The sequence below is a fragment of the Lissotriton vulgaris genome, chromosome 8 (genome assembly GCF_964263255.1).
Source record: "Lissotriton vulgaris chromosome 8, aLisVul1.2, whole genome shotgun sequence".
In the NCBI taxonomy this organism is placed as follows: Eukaryota; Metazoa; Chordata; class Amphibia; order Caudata; family Salamandridae; genus Lissotriton; species Lissotriton vulgaris.
Window position 1 is genome coordinate 1334286755 of NC_141696.1, and position 23198 is coordinate 1334309952.

Sequence of the window (23198 nt, forward strand, 5' to 3'; positions counted from 1 at the left end):
ATGTCCTCTGCCGACTGAAAATCTGCCACTTGAAGTCTGAGTAACACAACACAAAGCCCAACGACCACTGAAGAAAAACCACCTGTCCCAGCAAGACCTGTCTGGATTCTAAAGATTGGGGAAAAGACTGCGGTGAAAGAAGGAATTTGGGCCTTCTTATAGAAAAGCTGTACCTGTCTTAGCAATTCTTGGAACAAGATCAGTATTACTACCGCCGCTTGCTAGAAAAAGGGAGAACAGAACAGTCCAATTTACCTGGTAAAACCACATCATGTGGCCGATAATAAGTAGTAGGCCCAGTGGACTACCAAGAAGTAGCAGACGACCAAATCTAGCTACTATTCAAGAGGTTCAAACTGAAAGACTTATCACCTTTGATAAACCTGCAGTGAGAAAAGAAGGACTTTGCAACACAGTCATGGAACTCGTCTCTCTTGATACCCAAATATCAGTTCGTCAAGAAACTCCTGTCTACAATGATGTAGAATCTGACTATACAAACATGTCAAAGGAGGAAGCTACTCCAGTGATCTCAAAAAATCCGGATGCAATACCAACTATAGACAGACTGCCTCTGGCTATTTTATCAACTTCGATAATTTTTCTGAGGATTCCAGTGAAACTGAAAAAACGCCAGTAAATAAAACTTTCAAAGAAAAAATAACAGAACTCTTTCATCAACTTGAAAAAACATATCTGGTTTCACCATGGGTTAAATTTTGGATTGTGTTAGGTGTACTTTTTCTGCTACTATGGCTCATTCTAGTTTTGAGTTTGGGACAAATGATAGATGGAAAATACAGTACAATGGACACAGCAAGTAAGAACTTCAACTTGCTACTGCAACCTTACAAGTCATCTCATCGTGAGCGAAGAGACCTGTCATCAGTGAACATCACAGCGGTTCCTGTACCTAGTGGTATAGCATGGGACACAACTGATTATGACATTTATGGCCCGGTGGAACTGCTGAAAATTCTACACCAGTTCAAGGTCTCTTTAAGTGATTTTGTTTTATCAAGCACCTTTACAGATGATTGGAACTTTGAAACTGTTAATAATATGATGTCAGACTTAGAAATGTCAGCAATATTTCAAAAACATGAACACCTAGAAGGTTCAACAAGTTATGAAGAACTGTATTGTTATAATCATTTTGGTCACCATTATTTGCACAAATCTGTAAATCCTAGAAATATTTTTTCTTACAATCAATGGGAACATTGTCCAACGCCGCCAAAAGGTATTTCTAAGACATTTTATGACAAATTTCCATACCATTCCATTCCACAGGTTTTAACCCCTTAAGTGCTGCTGACGGCCAATGGTCGTCAGCAGCGCTACCTCCCCAGTGCTGCACACGACCATTGAACGTCCATTCAGCACTAGTTCTAATGGACAGCGCAGCACTGGGGAGAAATGTTTACACGCAGCTAAGGTGTTAATATCACAAACCCAGAAACGTTTTATTTCAAAAATGTGAATAAGACAGGAATAAAAACAATGTTGACCAACACTAAACAAACTTATTCTGCAAACTTTTATGCTCAACTGTCTACATTAGGGTACAACTTCTGGAAAGACAACATTGAGACAAAAACTGTCTGGGGCACAAAAGAATGGCAGGTGCAGGGTTAAGAAGCCTTGTTCAGAGCCTGCATTATACCAGAACAAATTATATTTGTGAATGACACCGTTCAACAAACATCCTGTCTTGGCTTAGCTAAGATAAAAGATTTAAACAAACCGTCCATACTTAAACCCACGCCTGACAGTATTAACACTTCGGATGAGGAAGTAGACGTAAAACAGATTTTAAAACACAACAGAACCAATCCCGATTGGAAACAATGGTCAATCTGGCCCATAGACACGAATAACTGTCAAGATAGATTCATGAACAAAACAGAAGGATTCAAAATGAATAGGCCAGATCCAAGATTCTCCAAGAGTCAACATCCAGGGAGAGTCACCACATACAGTGTAGGAAAACTATGCCTTGATTGGCTACAGAAATCCACACTTCCAGAAATTAAACAATACTTGACTTTACTTAAAGAAGGCGTTGACTTACGAAACTTTTTACTTGGGCCTCGTTAACAACGTCAAAAACGTTTCATATATGCAGGTATATACGCTGCGTACAACGAAGCTCGTAAAATAACGCAAATGGAAACGGCAGAAAAAATACGAGAAATTGATCGTATTAATTTAGAGAAAGCACTCACTGTAGTGGACAATGGGATAAGGACTCTGTCCTCCAGAATTTATTCTTTGGACAGCATTGTATCATCTGCCATTGACATAATAGAACAGGATTTGCTAATGTTACAACATGGGCAGTCTCAATTACGTTCTATAATGCTACTAGGCTGGACATTACAAAATCTCCGTTCAGACTACGTGCCATGGCGTCTAATCAATACCACGTCATTGTTTACTGTCTTTAACCTTACAGATAAACAAATCTCTTTGGCACAAAGAGGAGCAGACTATACGGTGCTGAGCATTGAAAAACTGGAAAGATTACCATTAACTATTTCCGAGAAACCTGTTGTTAAATCGATAATACATGGCACCATAACGATACCAGTGACGATTTTCCAATTTTAGTATTGTCTACAGCATATACCGGCAGGTCTGTATGAAAGGTTGGGTAAAGGATAGATTAAGTCAATCTGGACTTTACCATACACACACAAATGTTGGAGTGGGGGAAAGGAGGTATTTCTTAGTACAAAAAATTGCTAAAACTCACTAAGCGGTACACTTTTATGTGAAGGTATTAATTTACATGGAGCCTGCAAAGGTTTTTTAAATAACCTTTCTTGCCACATGCACATTACTCCAGCGGCCGTGATAGACCTGATTTTAGGCAGCTTTCCGATGGGAGCTACGTTATGCTCAATGATCACAGCTGTTGTGGCATGTTGCCAGGAAAAGCCTATCTGGTTAGTGTGTCGGCCAGGGTCACTTGTTGTATGCAAGTATTGTATCCAACAAGTAATACCGACAGCGAGACGGCGTTATGGTCTTCACTGAATATCTCTTCTATATGAATTGATACTTTAAGCAGAATGAAAGCCATTCTTTTACAAAAAACTGTGCCACTGACCTCGTCTAGAGAAACGTATGATCTGCAAATTGCAAGGACTTCTGCAGAGATACATGCATTATTATCAACAAACTGCCCAGTACATTTCGCAGAAATGTTAAGTCAAATTTTAAACATGTCTGATACCAGTGGCATCGCACATGTATTTAAGACGATCCTTTCAGGACTGTTAACACCATTTGAAACAGTCCTCAGCATTTTTCCAAATTTCGAGGACTCTGTGTTCGGTGGTCTGCCTCCACTTTTGGGACTCGTAGCAGGAATTCTATTTTTATTTCTCCTGCTCCGATATGACAAGTCCAGACACCAACGAAATACCCAGATTACAATGGAACGGGCTCTCCTGGCCATGCGGTATCATGACAGAATTACACAGATTCTTGGCTTGGCTCGTTTAAGAGATCTGAATACCACTTGCTTCCTTTCATTCAGACCAATCTGGCAAGATTGCATCTTACCTGTTCTGCGATGCCTGCTTTGCGGAGAAGAAGGCGTGTTAGACATCTCTCCTACACTTCCATAAGCACTGCCGATGGATGTTGACACCTTGCTGGGTCCTGTAACGACTCATACATCATGTTGCCCCCAACGGCTGCCAATCCTGATGACGGCATTCATTGATAGCTCAACCAGCTATTGGTGAGGTATGTGGAACAACAGTCACACAGGTACCATCTACATCGAACATTGCTAATGTGAATGACGCTGATGGCGATGCTTTATATCTATGCACATTTGATCTACTTGAAGAAGAAGTTCCACTTTTACCAACTGTGGTAGACGGCTTCTTTGCCAGCTTAGATAATTTGATGTTTTCTCCCGACACCGAGAATAACTTTTGAAACTGCACACAGCGTTCCATGAGCTCTGAAATTCGACCTTCGGTTTATCAAAACAAACCCTCTAACTTGGGAACTGTATGTTTCGGCAATCTGCATTTGAATTTTTTTTTTCTTTTTCCTTTTTCAGAATAGAACTTTTTCCCTTGGCACAATGTAATCTGCTTAAAGTAGAATTATTGTTAGAGAACAAGAAATTCATTTCATACTTCCTATAGACAAATATTTGGCATTATCTCATGAAAACAATAACAGATTATATCATGCTTTGGAATGGTTTTGATCTTTTTCTTCTGTAAATTTAGAGCCGTTTCAAACTGTCATTTTATGTTTTATTTAGATAGCATTTTTAATGACAACTATTGCTTGTAAAATGCGAGCAGGACAAATACTCATGTATGTGCATAGACCATATTTAATGCATTTCATGTATTTTGAGTGGGATTATGAACACATGCTTTAGTTATGTTTTTTATGCTTATAGATTTAGTAATATTAGACATAATACGTGGAGTGGGTGTTGTATAGCGTTTTAGGACCCAAGTGTAATTTTCCTGTTTCATGCCCTTATATAGGTATAAAATATTGTATCCTAATATAGGCATAGAAATCACAACCATTTTAAGACATAGCTCAAGTAGTCCTAAAACAGCTTGGCTACTTCCATTAGTTCCGAAAATCTACAACGATTTCTTGGAAAAACCCGCCTTCAGCAGTCAGGGACTTCCCCCTGCATGAATAATAATTTATCCAATAACTCATGGATTTTTCTGAGAATAAAGTCTCTAATGACGTTATTATGTCCAATCTTACGTCAAACTCTGCACCTTCAAGGTATAAATATGCCCACACTTGTCCAAACAAACACACAGTGGTTTGGAGCAGTTCGACTATCTAGTTGCCCGACGCGCCCTGCTGCTGCAAGTGCCGAAGGAAGCCGACCCTCCAGCTGACGCACGGAGAGACGCTTTACTTTCTCCAGCCAAGAAATCTAGCTCCTGTGTTTCCAGGCTACCCTTGCAGGTTGCTGGGAAATCGAGTCCTGAGAGAGAGATACAAGACCCCCTTCATTCTAAAACCAAGGTACGGAGCTGATCAGACCCTAAGAGAATTCTTGGAATAGATTCTTGGCAAAAGAATAAAAGAACTAGGCTACATCTTACTTACTTCTTCCCTTGTACTAGACCTAGGTTAGGTACACCGGGGTAGGCGTATTTTAGAAGCACCAGTTGAGTACTTTTAGTCTTTATTTATCACTGTATGTATTTTATGCATCTTAGGTATTTTATGGCTTAGAAACCATTTCATGCTTTTACAATATTATTTTATAATACTCTTCGTACTGTACGCTTTGTACTTTACCACAAGTATTACAATTGCAGCAGTTCATTTCATATACTTGAGAAAGAAGACTGTTCAATAAAAACCTTTTATTAAAAACGCCCGTCTCTCTATTTCTCTGCACCTCTGGTGAAACAAAGCATGCACGATTGACTGAGTGAAATAGCTACCTATTGTTTCCGTGACTCTAGAGATATATTTCTTACTCTTGGGAAACAAAGTTGTCATGTTTTAAGCGGTTGTCAGAAACGAATCCCTTCTTGTTCATTCGAGAAAGTTTCTAGTGACCTCTGAGCTAGCTGGCACACACTCAATTAAGTCCAGTATATTCGGTAGAGACCTAGTCGACTTCAGTCCTACGTCTAAACTACAGGATACACTATTCCAATACGCAGAGCCTATTGGGAATATAGGAACTACACTACAAGGTACATTCACAAGGTCCATCAATGTGCTCTCTACTGCTTAAGAAGAGACTGTCAATCATCATGTCTTTGGTCTACTCCTGCCCTGAGTACTTGTGTTCCGACCTCCTTGCGGTTGAAAGATGTTCTTGACAATCTGGCTCTCAGCACAAGATTACATTCAAAAACAGTAGTAGATAAGCGCACACCAAGTGGTCACTCAAATTCCATGTTCCTCCACAAACCTTTGGGAAGAGCCAAACAGTACAAAGTGCATCTCATGTAGATGTTGATCACAGCCACGGCCCGTGGAAAGAGTTTCGGTGGGGCGGAGAGGTGGGGCGGGGGAGGGTCAGGGTGGGGGTGCTAAAAACTGGAGTATGGATAATTGAAGGTAAGTAAACAATTTAATAAATAAAACGTATTTCGTAGCGCACCCTGCTTACTATTAACAGTGCTGATACCAACACATGTTTATTTAATTTCTAATTTCACGGTTAAATATGTTTACTTGATTTAATTTCTTTTATTATTGACATCACTTAGAAAATGGTTAATATTTTCTCCGTAATAATTTCATCGGAATATGTTTTGCTATTAGAGTCTTTTGTTTATGGCCATAGAATAGAATATCTAGGAAATTATAAGTATTGTTATATGGAAATGATATATTGACTGTTTTATTATATATGTTTTTGATTTCTAGTGCCTCTCCCTGAAGAAGGGTGTTTTTCACCCGAAATGCATAGGAGGATTAGTAGCAATGACGTTCAGTGAAAAACATGTCAAAGAATGTAATTTGACTAAAGTGATTTAACGGGCGAACACGAATGAATTGAATAAAACTTTTCTGAAACATTCAAATTAAGTTTCACAATCGAAATCCTTTCTCAAGAGGATAGGAGTGTGTGCCTTAGAGGGATGTCGTCAGTGTTTCATTGCCGGCACGTACTGTTCCTTTGTTCTCTTGATGTTGGCATAAATAGGCATTTTAGCAGAAAACGTGATATGACTTTGTTTTCATTACAGAGGAAATTTGCCGTACAGTGTCCTTTACCCCTAAAATCAATCAAACACTGAATGAATAAAGGCATTTATATTGCGCACAGCTACCTAAAAAAGTGTCTCAGCGCATCAAATTCCCAGAGAGCAACTAACTACACCAACTTCGGTTACAGAAGAGAAAAAGAGAAAAGAAGGAAGAAAGAAGAAGGTAAGGGAAACTCAATTATTGAATAAATGCCCCATTCTGTGGGGCTCAGAATGGGGCATTAATAAAGAGCGGCTAATCACAGATAAGGTATTCAGGCGCTTGCAGGTCTTGGAGGCTCATTCGAACAGCCAGGTTTTGAGGGCCCCTTGGAATTCCAGAAGTGAGGTGATAATCTGGAGTTGCATTGGGAGGCTGTTCCAGGTTTTTGCTGTGATGTGGGAGAAGGAGCGTCCTCCACTTCTGCTTCGGTAGATGCGGGTATTATGGAAAAGTGATAGGGAGGTGGAATTATGCATGAACATCTCTAACATGGTTCTGCAATGGTTCATCTCTTACCTTGCCAACTGCCACAGATTAATCAGACTAGGAGCATCAATATTCTAGAAACTCCCAGTCTCCTGCAGAGAATACAGGGCTTTATCCGGCCCCTCATTTTCTTCCACCTCTGCATAGAGCTCTGAGGAATCCTACTAACTGACAGCAGCATCAAAATCAATCAGCATGATGATGTTACACAACTATAACTGAAAGTCTCCTCAGATCACAACATCAAACATCTCAAATCCTTTCTTGGTCGAATCCAGAACTGGATTTCAAGCACCTACCCAAATCTTAGCTCATTCAAAATAGAACCTCTGCAGATCATCAAAAGCACCAAACAAAAACACAGCATCAAAAAACACCGATTCAAACCTAGCTATTCAAAGTTGACCTGAACAACTTCACCTACCAGCTAACAGCCAAAGCAACATCATTTGAATTCCTAGTTGACATACACCTCTCTTTCAAGAACACATTGCCAAGAAAACAAGACAGCATGGTACCAGTTCCACTCCAGAAGAAAGTTAAACTTGTACTACCTGAAACCGACTGAAGAAAACGTCTTAGACCATTTTCAGCTAAACAGGTGCAATGCTGTCCTACTACTCTAGCCCCAAGAATGGCATCTTACACTTCTTAGCAAGGCTCATCAAAGGCTTGAATACGTTCAAGCACATCACCAAAATATTAAAGGAATTACATTGGCTTCTCTGAAAAGCCTGTATTATTATCAAGACCTGAGATCTAACACAGGGCCACCAGAAACAGCAACCCTTCATACCAGTTGAGAGAATACCCAAGGCTGGCAGACAGTGCCACAGGAGGAACTAGGACATCACACAAAGAGCCAGGACATCACATACAAAACAAGCATTTGCAATGCAATAGGTCTTGCATTTGCGAGCGTTTAAGCTATTTGCATTGTAAATGACAATCCCTTTTCTTTATCTGGTTTGCTAATTAACACATAAATAAAAGACTTTGTCATTTACAATGCCAATAGCTCAAAGTCTTGTAAATCCGAGACCTATTCAAAGAAGCGGCAGCCATTGTCCTGGCTGCTCTGAAATGAAAGCACGCATGGCACGCTGAATGTTGCAGAAAAGCATGTTGTGCCTGCAGTAGGAGAAAGTCATTAAAGAAAATAGTGCTTACAGACTAAAAAAGACGCACCGTGTCACAACCGAAGTAAAAGGGCCAGTCCTCATGCAAATTACAAAGAAGACAAGGTAGTACAAAGGAGGGACTAACAAGCCTATTTAATAATCAGAAGCCAGCATTTACAAAGGACAATGACACAAGCCAATGACAAATATGGGCCGAGTGTAGGTGGGACCTCTATTCCATACTCCAATCCAGCATGACGCAGAGCAGCGCAAGAGCTGTCCAGGATCGACCTAAAAAGGGGACCTGGTTCCTTAGTTCACAAATAAACTTTGAAATTGTATGCAATAATAATTACAATGTTTAAAATGCTTTATCTGCTTTTAGCCTGCATATAGCGAGGTTCTGAGCTGGGATGGTGCAGTGAGCTAAAAATCGGTGTTGGATCTAGCCCTGATCTCTTGACTGGGTGAGAGTATTCTGCTCAATTCAGAGACTCTGTCCATCACCCCCCCTTGTTGTTAAATATTATCTGCTTTTAGACAGCATGAGCAGACTGCGTTGGATGCATAGATCAAAACAGGAGCACTGATGCTGAACACCATTTTCTATGCATTATGTGAAACATTTTCCCTTCCCCGCAAACTTGCAAACAGAGGCTGTGGCTAAGCATGAGTACATTGTAAAGCAGATCGTTTTTCACTTGACAAGCATGAGCACATGAATGCAAGCAAAACCCATTGCTCTGGTCGAAAACTGTTAAATATTACATGTTGTCCTCGCTGGCGACTTAGCACCTCATCTTGCACAGGTGACCTTGCTCTTATTAATAAACATATACCTTCAGCAGCCTATTTGAGTTTATTACTCCAATTGCTATAGCAACGATACGAAGATTGAGCTGCATAGTTTGGCATAGTATAATTTATGTATATTATCAAGGAACGGGAACATTAATTTTATTTCGTATTTTGATAGAAGTACCCAAAAAAACATTTTATTAAAGGTTAGGGAAGGGATCAGGCTACTTGGGAAAGTAAAAAACTTAGATAATGAGTAAAAAAAAACACAACAGTGTCTTGGCCTATTTTAACTTTTCTTTTTATTCCACGGCTCAGGTTTTTATTGCTGTATGGTGGGGAATCCTGAGCTCTGAAATGAGAGAAGAGGCAGAAGGAACATAATGGCATTATAAAACGTACTCAGGGTAATTAACCGAGTCGAATGGCATGAATATCAATTCCGTGTAGCATGCAATAAATTAGCGTAATCTCTGAGAGGTCCTGTAGTCAGGGCCGGCTTTAGCGCTGGTGGCGCCCAGTGCAACAATGTTAGTTGGCGCCCCCATTGACCACCTCCACCACAGACTCTCTCACTAGCACCCTTTAACAGTGACTAAGTCTCCATAACCACTCTTTCTCAGATGCATTGAATTAGTTACATAGTGCCACTCATGTCAGTAAAGGATGTCAGAGCACTTTGCATCATACACACATTACACAGAGACATTCGAACATACGTGTGTAAATCAGCTTATATACACAGTTTTGACCGTTTTTTCAATTTAACCTTTGTATACTTTTAAGGAGCCAGAGGGTTTCCAATAAAACGTACAGCTGTAGGTTGTTCCCTAACGTACATGCTCAAAGCGCACTGAGATATGACTGTTCACTCGCACTGCATGCAGCGCCTGCTTCCAGTCCCCTGTGATGTGATGTGCCTGCTCCCGTGGGCTGTGCAGTTACACAGAGCCCAGCCTGTGCCGGCATCCACTTTAAGAGGCCATCTGCCAGCACGTGTGCTCCGGAGACTGGAACAGGCAGGAAGAGAAAGGGAGCCATCCAGGCTGATGGTTCCCAGAGAATGTCAGCTGTGCAACTGCCAGGAAGTCATTGAAAGGCCCAGGGAGAGAGGGGGCGAACACAGCCCCTGCTGGCATCTGCAGTGCCTACCTCAGAGGCCCCTGGCTTACATGGGTGCACATACTGCTGCACAGGCTGCATGCTTAAACAGGAAATGCTCTGTGCTTGGGCAGAAAACCACCAGTTTATCTCACGCACGTGAACAGCGACTTATTATACACAAACCTCACCCCAAAAGCTCAGTTTAAACTTTGAAAGAACGCTCCTTCATTGTAATCTATATCACAGAACTGTATTTTCCATATCCCGGTCTATTGTAGATAATGCACATAGCTGATCAGAGTCACCCATTGTGATGCTGCATCATCACTGAAAGAACTGTCCTCTGATGACACATGAGTTTGACTCCAGTTGCACTAAAACGAGACCAGAAAAGATTAACAGAAGAGAAAAAAAGCCATGCGCGTATTCTGCAGAAATGCGGTCAGGAGCCGTACACGTGCAAATCGCCTGTTCGGGCACGTGCACATCTCCTGTTCCCTTCCAAACAAAAACCAACAATAATAGAGCTCGCCAAGGCGAGCAGCGCATGCGCTGCGTTGCTAGGCGAGACCTAAAAAAGGAATGTAAAAAAAAAACAAGCCTAATATCTCGCCGAATTTAGAATCTATGTACACATTCCTCTATTGTCTTGTCTGGTTTATGCTCGCTACCGTAACTGCAGTTTATGCTAATCTTTTCATGTACACTTTGGATGCTCATATACAATTCTCCATCTGCGCACCTAGGATTTGGAACAACAGTCTCATGAACATTAGATCTGCTCCTATCCTCTTGAAATACAGAAAGGAAAAGAAGACACACTTCTTCAGGGATCTCTGCGCCTCTGCATGATAGGATCTAAATATCCCTGAATGTTATGCTGCACAGTAAACAATCATGGTTGTTGTCTCAAGTTACATATAGAACTACGAATATATATACATTCATACTTTGAAAGGTGTGGCGAAAAGTCTTTGCCTATTGATTAACTGAAGAGCATGCTATATGCATTTTCAATCACTATAGCACAAAATGACTATTTGCAATCATCCATCAATAAAGCTGAAAATCCAACCAAAGAAGTCATCCAAGTATTCAGGTACCACCATCTCGGTCTATCTGATAACCGAATTTCATATTTCTGTGACAAAAACGTTTTGCACCAAGCTAATCTCTATTAGTCTGCGTCCCCTCTTCAGGAATCTAAGTTACGAATGACTGCCTATTCCATAAAAAATATGTTCACTTGAGTATATAACAATCATGATTTAATCTCTTGCCTGTCTTTTGTGGTCCTTGCAAAACTAGTACTGTTAAACTCTGCCAATCATCCATAACACTGATTAGAACAAGATTATGTCTTGGGCAGTGTCTCAAAAACTAAAAAACGACACCGCAACACAGCTATTACAGTGCAATGCCAACACAGAAATCCTGATTGATGATAGGCTGATCTCTGGATCCCCATCAGTTGCAAATATTTTTGTAACTGTGATCGCCGTCCAGTTCTTTGCTGAAGAAGAAAAAAAACACTTTCTCTGTGACTTCTAGTCTTGTTTCATGCCAAGCAGAAACACCAAGACCACCCTAACTAATATCAACAGTGACCAGTGGCAAAACTCTGTCTAGATCTTCACTAACAGATCGGCGCACTTAGACACACTGACCCCTGTTTCCGTGAATTCCCAATCAATCGAGGCGATAGCTAAGCATTCATTTAGGTCATTCGTAGTAAATTGTACAGTACAGATGAAAATAGGTTACTTTTACTCATACAAACTCACTGTGGCCTTCTAGATGGACCTGCAAGGTTCCCAGGATCCCTGGTTTTTCAACAAGGTGAATATCAGGATGAATTGCAATTTAGGTTAACCCTTGTAAACTGATAACCAAATCAAGATATTGAAGGATCTGGATAATCGCTACATTCACAGAGAGTGCCTCTGAAATGTGTATTAGTGGGTGAGCACAAATTGTCTTTGCATCAGTACAGTAAATACAGAAACCATGCGCAGAATGTGCAGCCATTTAGGATGAAATGTTTGATTTGTTGCTACTCCTGTTCCCACAAGTAAAGTCGGAAACTTGGACTGCATCTTGAACTTTAAGTTACCCAACATTATGGAAGCAAACAATGTACCCAAGAACAGCTTTACAGCCGTTGATGCATTCCGGAAAAACTCCATCTCCTATAGACATCATTAAATTAACCTTGCACTTGCAGTGATCCTATTTGTAACGCCTGTCAAAACAGAGTTTAAATAGGGGGGCTTCTGTCAAAATCATTGTACAAGTTCCAAGGATGCACTCAGCACACCTCGAATTCGGTAGTAGAAAGAAAAATCACATCTTGCCTGCACAGATGTATGTCCGCTTATTCCCAGTCACAGAGAAAATCAACCTGAAACTCTCCTGAATTGTCCACAACGCGCTACACCTGGAATTATGTCATTACAACTAACAGAGAATGGTGAAAACCATTACCGGGAAATCCTCCGCAATTAAAAGACTTCATGAAGGAACGTTCATGTAAATCATCACGTTTTATTAGCACTGAGATCAGGTATTTATTTTGTTGTAATTATGTTAGGTCTACAGTTGAGGGGAGTAGTACTATTAAGGTACATTATAGGCTGATGCGTAGGGTTAAAATAAACATAGGGTCATTGATACTGCTCATATTATAGTGTGGTCAAGGCTTATAAGGATTTAAAGTTCATGTGTGGTTAGGGTTTGAATCTGGATAGGTGTTCAGTGAGGGTGATTAAATATATTTTTGTTGTAGAAGACTCAGTTGTAGATAGCCCACCGTGTGGGTAAAGTAGTTGCAATTAAAACATCTGTTTAGAGTCTAATTGTGACGATTCTCAGAAAGTTGCCTTCTGAGTAACGGTCTCCTCTGGAATGACAAGGAGGATCCCTTGCACAATGCTTCTTCATCGGAAGACACACTGCCGAAAATGCCACCTGCCACATGTTTTTATCTCTTCGCTTAACTTTCCACTCGGAGTGCTTTGACCCTACTGTCTGTTGTGCTATCTCTATATAAAGACACTACATGAACTAAATAGTAAATTCTATTACAGGACCGGAGGCTTCAGATTATGCTTCTCAAACTTTACTGCATCAACACAGCAGCCAATGAAAATATATTATTTTCTCAAGTAAACAATAAAATTACTACATTTCCCATGAACACCATGGTTATAGGCACGCCCCCACAGTCCATAAGAACCCCTTGCGTGCACATCACTTCCTCTTTCTTTGCTGCTCAAGCCAGAGTTAAGTGCACCTCCCCTTGGGTCCCCTCACTCTGTTTGTGCTTGGGTTCTTCCCTGTGGGGCTATTCTTGTTGATTGCTGTCCTATTTATAGGCATTTGCTTGCTGGGGCGAGTCGCTCCGTATACTGTTTTATACTGTTTGAATTTTGGCTTGAATATCTCCTTATTGCATACGCGCTAGTGACGAGATCAGCGAGCGCTGCAGCACTTAGCTCTGTTCTGTTTTGTTTGTTTCTTATGAACCACTTCCCTCAGATCGGGTTCTACCCGCTTGAGCTCGCGCTTCGAGAGCGCTAATTTTCACGGTCTTTGGCCGGCGGGGGGCCCGCCGCGTAATCACTGAGCCCGGTACCGGCAGCCTGTGAGGCGTGCAGAGGCTTCCCTTGTCGGCCCTGACGCACGCGCCGGGTGGCTCTCGGTCGACGCGCGCGCCCCAAAACGCTGCCAAATTGGGCTTGTTTCTAGTAGGTTTTTGGCAGCGTTTGGGCGGCGCGCCTCGCTCCGATTCCTCGGCTTACACGGAACGCATTTTTCGCGCGTTCTGCATTCCGGCGGACCCCCTGTGTGAGCGCCTGCCTAATTGATCGGCTGGCTGTATAAACCATTGGCCCAGAGTGTGCACACGCTCCAGGGACTTGAAGGGCCAGGATCTTTGATCCTTCTGACTACAGCATTGCTGAGGGGGTTTGGGAAACGTTGCCAGTTAATTGTTTGTGTGCTTGGGCTGACCCCCCCCATTACCCCCATTCACCCAGTGTTTTGTTCTGGACTGCTCTGCAGTGTGTGTACCTTCACAATGGAAGGTTGGGTGCGCTATCCTGATGAGGAGTACAATGATGGGGAGGAACTTATGGATGGACAGCCGGAGGCTGTACTTGAGGACAAGATTGTCGATGCTTTGGATGCCTCGGTCCAAGCTTCAGTAAATAAGGCAATGGAGACGAAAGTCCCACAGACGGTGCAGCAGGCACTTGCGGAGGCACTACGACCCATTAGAAAACAACTGGAAGGTTTTGCGAAACGGCACGGTTATGGGGATAAGAAGAAGAGGAAGCAGGCAGCCACTTCTTCCGCGGCGGACTCAGCTGACACCATTCAATGGCCGCACGCGCAATCATTGGCCTCTCTGCCGCCAAAAGAGTCTGATAGTTCCCAGTATATGGGTGGCAAGGCCAAGGCTAAACGCCCTATCCCTGTGGACACTGACACCTCCACTACTAACACGGACACGGGAACCGATACTGATACATCGGAGGAGCTTCTCCCTCCCCCGAAGAAAGCCAGAGTAGATCCTAAGCCGGCTGAGGACAGGATCAGGACATTCAATTTTGACCCTGCGGAGATAGTCCACCCCCGATCTTCGGATTGGATCCCGCCACCGGAGGTGTCTGAGTATTTGCACGAAAATCTCCGGAAGGGCTTTGGTAGGGAAGTCCGAAACCGCTTGCGGTCAGAGTGTCCTCGCCCGGAGCTCCCGGACGGAGTGGCAGACACTCCCGAGATCGACGCAAGTATGCTCACTTTTTTGAGGAAATTCTCCAAGGACCCCAAAAGGGGATTAGACAGGGCTTGGCGGGGCTGCCAAGACAAGATGTTGGACGTCGTGGGGCCCCTGGCAAAGATCTTGGAAATGGCCTTGAAATCCAAGGAAGGTCAAGGAACAGTTAACCCGGATATCCTGGCGGGCTGGGCTCAGCGCGCCATTTGCCTGATTGGCAATGCCAATTGCGCGATCTCCTCAGAGAGGCGCAAATCCCTATTGCTCCGGATGGACAGCAATTTAACGGAGCTGGCAGATGCGGAGCCGGGACCTCTGGCCGGAGGTTTCCTTTTTGGAGATAGGTTTGTCAAAGACGTCACAAAGTACGTCGGTACTTTTACTGCCCTAGACAAAGCCCAAAGTGGAATAAAGAGAGCCCTTACACAGGGGGTTTTCACCAGGGCCGGACGAGGCGGGGGTCGCTCGTCAGGCCGAGGATACCAGCAAGGCTCCCAACGGGGTGACTTTGGCCGCGGACGTGGAGAGTGGGACTCCACCCGTGGTGGCACTTTCTACCCGTCCAAGAGGAAGTTCAACCGCGGACGTTTCCAGTCGGGAAACAATAGAGCCAGCTTCAAATCACACCAGAATACCGGTGAGTGCCTCAGATGTTTCCCTTCTTCCTTTGGGGGGGCGCACGCAGCATTGCCTGGCGCGCTGGCAGACTTTGACGCAGGATGCGTGGGTGCTACAGACGATTCAGGGATTTCGTCTAGAGTTCTACTCCAGCCCAGCGCAGGCGCTTCCCCCTCCACCGCTCCATTTTTTCCTACAAGAGCGCAGTTTTATAAGCGAGCAGGTGGAAGATTTACTGAAGAAAGGGGCGATCTCTCGTTGCAGACAGGGTCCCCGCTCTTTCCTCAGCAACGTCTTCCTTGTCCAGAAAAAAGGGGGCGGCAACAGGTTAGTGCTAAACCTAAGGGAGTTCAACCAATACCTGACGTACAACCATTTCAAGATGGAGGGTATTCACCTCCTGGCAGACTTGCTGCAAGAAGGGGATTGGTTCGTACGCCTAGACCTCAAGGATGCATATCTATCTATACCGATTTTTCCACCTCATCGCAGGTTTCTACAATTCATGTGGGAGAACCAGTGTTACGAGTACTCGGCTCTTCCCTTCGGTCTTTCCTCGGCTCCATGGTGCTTTACAAAGGTGATGAAGCCGGTGGTAGCGTACCTCAGGGAACGAGGCATAAGACTAATTATATATCTCGACGACATCTTGATCATGGCACAAGACCAGATCAGTCTTTCACGACATCTGAACATGACTACAGCCTTGCTGCAAAGTTTAGGGTTTGTGATCAATCTGAAGAAATCTGTGATGTCTCCGACACAAATGATAGACTTCTTGGGATTCATGATAGATTCCCAGACCTCGCAACTACGTCTGCCTCAGGCCAAGTTGCGGGACTTGAAACAGGAAATAAGGAAGTTGCTAGACAGACAAGTGGTGACCCTCAGGACGCTGGCCAGAGTTGTGGGTATACTGGCATCGTCCATCCAGGCCATATTTCCGGGGCCGTTGCACTACAGGGCGCTACACCGACTCAAGATCCAACATCTACAAAGAGGCCTTTCTTATACCGATTCGGTCCCTCTGTCGGAAGAAGTTCGGACAGAACTACAGTGGTGGCTCAGTCACGTGGACGCATGGAACGGCAGGGCAATCTTTGGATCCCAGCCGGAGGTAGTAATCGAGTCCGACGCCAGCCGGTGGGGCTGGGGCGCGCGCTGTGGAGAGGTTTCTACAGGCGGCAGATGGTCGGCTCAAGAGCTCGAGATGCACATCAACTGTTTAGAACTGTTAGCGGGGTCGTTCGCGATTCGCACGTTATCCCCGAGGCAGACATCCTGCTGCATCCTCCTCCGCCTGGACAATGTGTCGGCGGTGAGGTATATCAACAAGTTGGGCGGCACGAGGTCATCCATGCTTGTTCAGATAGCCAAGGATTTTTGGCACTATTGTCTACAGAATCAAATTTCGGTGATAGCGGAGTATATTCCGGGCCAGGCCAATCAGGTGGCGGACTGGAATTCCAGGCACTTGAGGGATTACAGCGATTGGAAGCTGTTCCCTCGTGTCTTCCATTGGCTGCAGGAGATCTGGGGTCCGTTTCAGACGGACCTGTTTGCCTCCAGGCTGACTTTTCAGATTCCCCGGTTCTTCAGCTGGAGGCCGGACCCATTAGCAGCGGCGACGGATGCCTTTCTTCAGGACTGGTCTCGGGGGACCCAATATGCCTTTCCCCCGTTCTTATTGATCCCCAGGGTGATGACGCAAGTGATCAAACAGAAGGCAGAAATTGTCATGGTGACGCCGTGGTGGTCGTCACAAGCGTGGTTTCCCAAGCTCCTTCAATGGAGCTGCGACAGTCCGAGGATGCTCCCGGACTCGAGTTGGTTATTGCAGGGCCCTCAACAAGAACAACACCCGTTACTAGTGGAGGGCAGGATGTCGCTGATGGCATGGAGGCTTTCCGGCAACAGTGGCAGTTGCCAGGCATTTCGGGACAGACTGCCGAGCTCATCAAGCAGGCATGGGCACCTTCCACCAGGAAGCGTTATTCCTCGGCCTGGAAAGGCTGGGTGGATTGGTGCTTGGGACGACACCTGGATCCCGTGGGGGCAGAGTTGTCCCACGTTTTAAACTTTCTAACCGAAAAGGCGGGGTGCGGCCTGGCGTACAGGTCGGTAAACAACTTCCGTTCAGCAATTTCGGCGGGTCATACGCAGATCGACGGCAAACCAGTGGGTATGCATCCAATGGTATGCAAACTCCTAAAGGGCGTCAGGGTCGCCAACCCGCCCAAACCCAAGTATACTGGGTTATGGGACGTTTCATTGGTTCTAGACTTATTCAACAAATGGCCGGGCAATAATCTTCTTTCTAGAAAGCAATTGTCGGCAAAACTAGCTATGTTGCTGTGCTTATCGTCATGCAGGCGGACTTCTGATGTGAGAGCGCTCGACGTTACAGGTAGAGTGTTTTCCCCGGAAGGGGTTTCTTTTCATATTACAGGTCGCACAAAAACTTTATCGAGACATATTTCATACAATGCTTTTCCTGCAAATGAAAAATTATGTGTGGTTCAATGCTTAAAATGTTACGAGGAATGTACTAAGGCCTTGCGGCCGCAGGGTTGTAATCAATTGTTAATTGCTGTTAAAAAACCCTTTAAACCGGTGGTGGCAGCCACTATAGCAAGATGGCTTCGTGATGTGATGAAAGAAGCTGGTGTAGATACGCAGCTTTTTGGTGCTCATTCTGTGAGAGGCGCTATGGCGTCCAAATCATATGGTTTAGGTTCCAGTATTCAAGATATCATGCGTTGTGCAGATTGGTCGTCTGAATCGACATTTAAAACCTTTTATTATAAGCCGGTGGGTGACATTACTTCTGTTGTGTTTACTCAGCGTTAAACCAAGCATAATCTGAAGCCTCCGGTCCTGTAATAGAATCACAAATTTGCTAGCATTCGCGACAAGAATTTGCAATTCTATTAAGGACACGGAGGCGAGGATTATCCCACCCGGCGTAATGTATTGTATATCAAACGCTTACCCACCCAAATATTTCAGTGGTTACGGTGGTGTTATTTCCTTTATTTCAGGAGCTGAGAAAAAGTCGGACTGACAGACGACTGACGTCGAGATGACAACCTGAAGTTCTTCTTCCACGTTGGAGGATTTGTTTGGTTCATGTTATGGACTGTTTTGTTTGGTTCACGTTATGGACTTATCGCCTCAAAGAAAGAGGAAGTGATGTGCACGCAAGGGGTTCTTATGGACTGTGGGGGCATGCCTATAACCATGGTGTTCATGGGAAATGTAGTAATTTTATTGTTTACTTGAGAAAATAATATGTTTTCATTGGCTGCTGTGTTGATGCAGTAAAGTTTGAGAAGCATAATCCTCGCCTCCGTGTCCTTAATAGAATTGCAAATTCTTGTCGCGAATGCTAGCAAATTTGTGATCCAGAAGCATGAAAACACACACACACACACTGCATTTATGCGTACACGAACAGCATACACTCGTGTACATATCACCGATGGGGTGGAGAAAAGAAAGACACAGTTCATGAATCATAATATAATAGCTTTAGTTGGTATTCACAGTGCCTTCACTGGTCTGCACTCTGCCATTCCCAATCTGTATCTCAGTAAACCACTTCATTCCAAAAAATAACTATTCAGTAAAAAATTTCTGTAATAAACGGTCTTGTAAAATGTAAGAAGGATACTTTCTCTTCTAAAGCATTATTTTTAACATTTTGGCAACAAAACTGAGGTTATTTTTTTCAACTAACGGATTTGAAATCAGCATGCGCACTTCATGACACTATGATACGATCCTGGATAGCACGCTTACAGTGCGTGTTCTATTTCACGGAGGAAAGCCATAGATACCCATTTCAAATAAGCAAAATGCAAGGATTACGTATTTTGATAAACAATATAAACTATATAACGAGGAAGTCGGCAAAGAAAATAAATACTCAATAAAAAACAATGTAAATCATGACAGATAGGAAATATTTGTTTTTTCTGGGAAGACTGTCCAGCCTCCTAAGAGGTACAAAAACATTTCGTACAGGCATTTTACCCTCAATCATAAAAAAACCGAAGTCAGGAAATTGTTTTGAATGGTTAGAAAACACAAAATGGAGAGAAAAAACACGAAGTACTGTGAAGTAAATCATCATAACGACTTGATAATCTCAGATGGCTGCAAACACAAGTTACTATATTTTTCTTTGTTATGGTGAGGAATGTTGCGAGGAAGTTGAGGATGGTAGGGGCGGGGTGAGGGGGCTCAGATGAAGTATCAGTAAAGGATACGAGTAGGAACTGGCTCTGCGCTGTGCGTGCATGGTGCTCTGCGGACGGGGAATCTAGCCGCGCGGTGCCCGGCATTCACTCCCCGGCAACGGCGCAAGTAGGACATGAAGGGAGAACCTTAAACACTTAGCTCAAGGACTGTCGCTGCACAGCGTCTCCATGCCCTCCCCCGGAATCGGCTGCGGCTCCGGTGTCTCCTTACGTTAAGGGGAGGCAGGGCTGTTCACCTCTATTTTTTCGGACCGCGCAACCAGATTCCTTCCGCCATCTTGACAACCAGAGACGCCGCTATCCTAGCAACGGTATCCCCTGGCAACAGTAGCAGTGAAGACAGAGAGGCGGGACAACTTTTGACAGCCAATAGCTAAAGGACAATGTACTGCCTATGCGGTGGACCGCACGGCTCTTATTACGCAGGCGCAGGACAAGTCAAGGCGTGTCACGGTAACATGAGTCGGGCAAAATGTCATTTAATTTTGTGCAGTTCTAAGGCGGTGGAATGGTTTGACTAGCAGTGGCGCTGGTGACATTTAAAAGTGGTGCGGAGTAAATGTTTAGGATGAGTCCCCTGTGGTGTATGAGTGTAGCAAATGTGCACGATTGTCATATGGGGGAATTGCCCCCACCCCTGGGATTTTTTTTTTAAAAGAGTGGGCAAATGGTGCATTTTCAAGCAAGTTTGATAAGGTTAATACAGTAATTATAGTTAGGCAATCATTAGGGCACAAGAGTGTAAGCCTGGAACCCTGTCGTCCACGGTCCTATCATAAGGTAGAATACAAAAACATTTAAGTGTAAGTATTTAAAAAGGGGGTGGGGTCGCACACCACTCACTCACCAGCGGGATCGCCCCTAAGGACTATGGTCAGTGTAGTTTAGCATTCCGCGATGTATCCTTCTTCGCCATCCCTGGACACGTGTTTCGGGGTATTTACCCCTCATCAGCAGGGAATAGGCCATCTTCTTATCTTCTGGGGTTGCCGGTGGCTGCCAAATATTGCCAGGTCTAGTACCACACAGGCGCGCAGGTGCGGGGTCCCAGGCTCGTCAGCCCAACAGCTCGAGGGAGCTTTAAACATTTAAAAAGGGGGTGGGGTCGCACACCACTCACTCACCAGCGGGATCGCCCCTAAGGACTATGGTCAGTGTAGTTTAGCATTCCGCGATGTATCCTTCTTCGCCATCCCTGGACACGTGTTTCGGGGTATTTACCCCTCATCAGCAGGGAATAGGCCATCTTCTTATCTTCTGGGGTTGCCGGTGGCTGCCAAATATTGCCAGGTCTAGTACCACACAGGCGCGCAGGTGCGGGGTCCCAGGCTCGTCAGCCCAACAGCTCGAGGGAGCTTTAAACATTTAAAAAGGGGGTGGGGTCGCACACCACTCACTCACCAGCGGGATCGCCCCTAAGGACTATGGTCAGTGTAGTTTGGCAGCCACCGGCAACCCCAGAAGATAAGAAGATGGCCTATTCCCTTCTGATGAGGGGTAAATACCCCGAAACACGTGTCCAGGGATGGCGAAGAAAGATACATCGCGGAATACAAAACTATACTGACCATAGTCCTTAGGGGCGATCCCGCTGGTGAGTGAGTGGTGTGCGACCCCACCCCCTTTTTGAAATATTTAAGCGGGCTGACGAGCCTGGGACCCCGCACCCGCGCGCCCGTGTGGTACTAGACCTGGCAATATTTGGCAGCCACCGGCAACCCCAGAAGATAAGAAGATGGCCTATTCCCTTCTGATGAGGGGTAAATACCCCGAAACACGTGTCCAGGGATGGCGAAGAAAGATACATCGCGGAATACAAAACTATACTGACCATAGTCCTTAGGGGCGATCCCGCTGGTGAGTGAGTGGTGTGCGACCCCACCCCCCTTTTTGAAACATTTAAGTGTAAGTATTACAGAAACATACCAGTTATTACTTTATGACTGTTAAAACCTTGCTCCTGATGTCCAACCATCAGCTCACTGAGACATCATTTCAGTCACCACACTAACAGTATATTGTTTTGTCTATACTTTAGGCAAGAATGTAATTGGATGCAGCACAAGTCAAAATTCTGTGTTTCAACCTTGCAAACGATTAATGCTGCAATCTTTCTATTTCAGGACTGTCAGTTAACATAATTAGAGCAAAGTTTAATCGCACATGTGAAGTTATCTTAAGGTAACTTTGAGTAATTAATACAATTCACATCCTGGAAAGATTCATTAAGCTACTTTTTGAAAATAGATTTAGTAGCACTGTTAAACTTAGAAATCAAGATGAACTGATGTGTGTGTTTTTCTTAACCAGTACCCTTTTCTTTCCAATAATGACACCGGTGACCACAAAACAAAGCACAAAATGATTGTTTTTCGAACATATAAGCCTGCTGCTTCTTGCTTGGCTGCTGATTGTTCACTCCCATGTAGGAAGCTTATGATTCAAAAGATTCAAAGACTCTTTGGAGTTTAGACCGAAGTAACTTGCCTACAAGGTTTGACATTTATGAACCATGGGAAGAAATCTCATACGTTCACCCTGCCTGGCCTCCTAAACGTTCTCAGTGACAGTGTGCACTTGTAACGGATTGTGGCCACTAATTACAAGGAGCTGAGGAGAAATGGACTTGTTTCATTGTTTTATCTGCAACGTTCGTCAGGCTCTGAATAATTGCCAGAATCAGTGTTGTTACTTATAGCACTGCAGTCCCCATCGTTAATCAAAGAGACCAGACCATTATGTCACAAAATTATCAGTCAGTCAGTGATCATCACATGTGTACAATAATACGAGGGCCGGCCAGAGAATGCGCTGGCCGGGGTCACAAAGGGTAGCCCTCGTCCGACTCTTACTTGTTGTTACGATGTTTTCCAAGCCAACGATTCACAAACAACAACAGATTGTTAGCCACGAGCAGTAGACTGACGCAGCAGGCACAAAGAAAGTGAAACGCGAGCACTGCAGTGCACCAGGGCAAATTCCCTGACTGCAAACATCTCTGTCCAGAGAACATTACTGGGAGTTGTGGCCTAAATCTGCAACCCAAGACCTGTTTACAGCAATACCTTTAAAGGGATGTAGTCTGACAGGGACTGATCGCCGGCTGCACAGCGCAAGGTTATTGTCGAAGTGTCTTTTCTCTTCGAGCATAAGAGGAAACCGCACAATGGATGGTCTTTCTGCAGGGTCCCCTGTGTGTGTGTCCTGCCACCTTTGCTCAGTCGCATCACTGACACGGACGCCACAGCAGACGCAGGTCTATTCATGTGTGAGGCACTGCTCTCTGCAGGGGGTCAC

The 23198-nt window shown here is 44.2% G+C and overlaps 1 protein-coding gene across 2 annotated transcripts in view; it reads right to left on the reverse strand.

Moving 5' to 3' along the window:
- CEP126 (centrosomal protein 126) overlaps positions 1-20188 on the reverse strand; it is a 343370-nt gene extending 323182 nt beyond the window's left edge. For both annotated transcript variants that reach the window (XM_086935283.1, XM_086935284.1), the window contains exon 1: positions 19911-20188. In XM_086935283.1, coding sequence (XP_086791409.1) covers positions 19911-19942 — 32 coding nt within the window. In that variant the 5' untranslated portion in view covers positions 19943-20188. The remainder of the gene's footprint in view (positions 1-19910) is intronic.
- Positions 20189-23198: the final 3010 nt, after the last annotated feature.